General features: G+C 40.4%; 1 protein-coding gene across 1 annotated transcript in view; it reads left to right on the plus strand.

Moving 5' to 3' along the window:
- The window catches only part of SGPL1 (sphingosine-1-phosphate lyase 1), a 36,458-nt gene that overhangs the window by 16,809 nt on the left and 15,840 nt on the right, over nucleotides 1-3,809 (plus strand). The window contains exons 6-7 of the mRNA XM_010852398.1: nucleotides 678-754; nucleotides 2,129-2,257. Coding sequence (XP_010850700.1) covers nucleotides 678-754; nucleotides 2,129-2,257 — 206 coding nt within the window. The remainder of the gene's footprint in view (nucleotides 1-677; nucleotides 755-2,128; nucleotides 2,258-3,809) is intronic.

Consider the following 3,809-nt stretch of genomic DNA (forward strand, 5'->3'; position numbering starts at 1 on the left):
GGACCTCACATCCCGGTCAGGAACCTTTCCTCTGGTCCTTCTCCCAGTGTTGGCTGTGCTGCTGACGCTGAGTGCTGCAGCACATGTTGCTGGAAGCAGGTGGCTAACTCTGTATGGGTTTCCAGGCTTGTCTGAGGACGATGCTGATGGCTCACATCTCACCATGGTTTGTCCAGTCAGAGATTCAGTTCCCTGACTCCAGCTCTGGTGATACTGTGCTGAAATTTTGCACTTTGCCTTACTCTTTCTGCTAACTGTGCCCATAGCAGTTTCCACACTCCCTTTGACTGGCTAGAAAGGGAGAGAAGGTGGAAGCCACTGCAGAAAAAGGTCAAGCGGAGCCATACAGAGAACTGAAAACGAGTGTAGACAGAAGAAGTGGTTCTGCTGTTAGAGGCCAGCTGGGGATGACGACGTTACTAGTGGACGCTCTCTATTGTACCTAGATGCTGTTGCTACCTTTTTCACACTGTTGTTGATGGTAGTGGTTGACCTTTCATCTTTATTTTGCTGTGACACTCTTTACTGAAGCTCTTTTTCTTGATTTAATGTAAGGACGCCTTGGAGGTTCTGCTCCAACTCTTGTACACAGAGGAGTTTCTCCCTGTTTCTTCTTTAGAATCTGTCTCCCCAGAGGCTCCTGCTTACTGACCCAGTGGTCTGCCTTTTCTCTGCAGATGTCTTGTGGCAAGAGGGGAAAGCCTCCGGAGCAGTGTATAGTGGGGAGAAGGAGCTCACCGACCTCCTCGTGAAGGTGAGCAAGTGCTCAGTCCTTGGAAGGAGTGTGCGGCTCTGCTGGTTTAGATGATCACATCTTTTTCTCTTTATTCTTGTAATTTAAAAAAAAATTACTTAAGCAAAGTTTATTGTTAAAACTAAAGAGGTTCAGTGTCTCTTACCCAACAGACAAAAATGCATAACATTGTCCAAGACATCTTCAGTCTGTAAAAAAGTAAGATGTTATTTATGTCTCCAGGCTTAATAGACACCTTGTGTAGAAAGCAGATTGCTAGGGAAGGTAGTCCATCATTTGCGATTATTAATGATAAGGTATATTTTGTTGGATCAGAAGAGATAAGGGATGGAAACTTGGTCATGATTTCCTGAGTCTCAAATCACAGAATCTGAGAATGAGCAGTGGTCTCAGTTATAATTCATATAATTCTCATATTTTTTGGTTGACTTTAGAATTGCTTTAGCTTCTTCCATTTCTAATCAGATTTATTTTTTAAATCTCACTTTGTCATACAAAATTGGCATTGGACTGTTGCTTTCTAAGGTCTTTGTGTTTGATTATTAGAATTATGAAACTGTGCACAGCTTACTACACACTACATGTTTTGCTCAGCTGTATTTTGACATAATACCCTGACCTTACTTCTGTGCTTAACAATCTTTCAGTGACTCCCATTGTCTATAGGACAAATCCTAAGCTGCTTATGCAACCAAAAATGCCAGTCCCTTCGTGAGCCAGATTTTCCCACATGAACACTAACCGCTGCCTTTTCTGTTTACTGAGTGCCTTGCTCCTTTGTTGTTTTCCTTTCCCTTGTTCTTGCTACCTGTTCTTAATGATGAATTCCTATTCACGGCTCAAGGTTCCACTTAACAGACACCACCAGACCACTCAGAATGTTTGCTACTCCCTCTTTGAGGCCCCTTACCTTCATGTACATACACAGATCTGCTATCACACTGAAAATAGTTGTGCCACACACTCTACTAAGTGCTTTGCGTGTGTGTGCTTCACGTGTGTCTTATCTTACTTACGGCTAGAACCCCATCAGCTGTGTACTGGGATTATTCTCGTTAACGTATGGGGAAACAGCCTCAGTGAGGTTATTTACCTAAGATTACACAGCTAGAAGTGACAGATAAAGCTAAGATTTCAAACTGGGTCTGGTGGGTGTTTTTAGTCAGTGCTTTTAACCACATTTATACTTCCTCTGTTACCACTTTGTCAAAATAATTTTTATGCCTGTCTCCTCCACTACAACACTTCAATCTTCTTTAGACCGGAGGACGTATCCTACCGTTTTCCCAGTTCCTGTTGTATCTAACGTGGTTTGCCTGATCCTTTTTCCTGTATGACGTAAGCGTCTCCACTTGTGCTTGCGTTTCTCTGTAGGCTTATGGAGATTTCGCATGGAGTAATCCACTGCATCCAGACATCTTCCCCGGACTCAGGAAGATAGAGGCAGAGATTGTGAGGATGGCTTGTTCCCTATTCAATGGGGGACCAGATTCCTGTGGATGTGTAAGTATACACAAATGACATTCTATAATATGACTTGTGTTTTTTTTTAGCATAAAGTAGAAGGTTATTAAAAACATATTATTACACAAATAATACATGATTATTGTAGGAAGATCCAGTTGAACAGAAATTTTTAAAGATTACTTGCAATTTTGTAATTAGTGTCTTATCAGCATTTTAGTAAATATCTTCTAGATTTTTTTTCTCTTCAGTCTTTTATTTTGAAAATCTTTAAACTTACATTGTCAGGATAGTTCTCCTGCCTCTCCTCTTTTTCTCCCCCTCCCTTTCTTTCTTTGACCCACACACCTAACCACTTTGTTGTTATTGTTCAGACGCTCAGTCGTGTCTGACTCTCTGTGACCCCATGGACTGCAGCACGCCAGGCTTCCCTGTCCTTCACCAACTCCCAGAGCTTGCTCAAACTCATGTCCGTTGAGTCAGTGATGCCATCCAACCATCTCATCCCCTATTGTCCCTTTCTCCTCTTGCCCTCAATTTTTCCCAGCATCAGGGTCTTTTCCAATGAGTCAGCTCTTTGCATCAGGTAGCCAAAGTATTGGAGCTTCAGCATCAGTCCTTCCAGTGAATATTCAGGGTTGATTTCCTTTAAGATTGATTGGTTGGATCTCCTTGCTGTATAATTTTGTCAAAGCATCTCATCAATTTTTGATATACTTGTTTTGCTTGAGCTGGATATTGTTTTGCCATAAATCAAATCTTAGTTGGTTTAGGATTAAAGAAAGAGTCATTGTATTTAAAGATACACACGAGGATTCCTTCTCTCAACTGTTCTTTCTAGTAGATGTTTGTTAGTTTTCCTAAACTGTGATTGATGAACTTCTACTGAGATTTGTTACTACAGACTGGTATTGCCTTCTCTAGAAAAAACTAAATTTCAGCTTATGCAAGATGGAGTTAACCCGGGGTACTATAATGGTAACCTCTAGGTGCTGATCCTGTCATACTTCTCTAATCATCATAAAGTCTGCAAGTTAAACTACTAAAGGGCCCATCCAAGACAAGAACATTTTATAGTTACTCTTTTCTCCCCCAGTAAGCAGCATTGGGTTTTACTTTTCAGTTGGCACCATGAAAAATCAATCTGGTATTCCAGACACTCATTAAAAAAAAAAAAAAAATTCTAAAACTGTTAAAAACTGAATCATAAGTGGGTTCCCTTATGGCACTTAGATGAATGGGTAACACAGATGCCAGTATTCTTACAGTACCTGGGTATCCTGTGCCATTAGACTCTTTATGAACTTCTAAGAGAGTACAGGTTAAACAACCACAAAACCAATTTGCAGTTCATCTAGTAAAGTGGAAAATATCCATATTTTATGACCCTAAAATTCCACTTCTTGGGATATATTCTAGGAAAGCTAGTACATGTGTATATCAGGATAGATGTATATTCATAGCAACATTGTTCATGATAGTTAAATACTGGAAATAATTCAAATATCTGTCAGTGGTGGGGTTGATAAATTGTAGGGACTGTGTATGCTTCAATCTACCATAGCTGTCACTCAGATTGATGCTCAGATTA

This window comes from Bison bison, unplaced genomic scaffold, assembly GCF_000754665.1.
Source record: "Bison bison bison isolate TAMUID 2011002044 unplaced genomic scaffold, Bison_UMD1.0 scf7180017864309, whole genome shotgun sequence".
Taxonomy (NCBI): domain Eukaryota; kingdom Metazoa; phylum Chordata; class Mammalia; order Artiodactyla; family Bovidae; genus Bison; species Bison bison.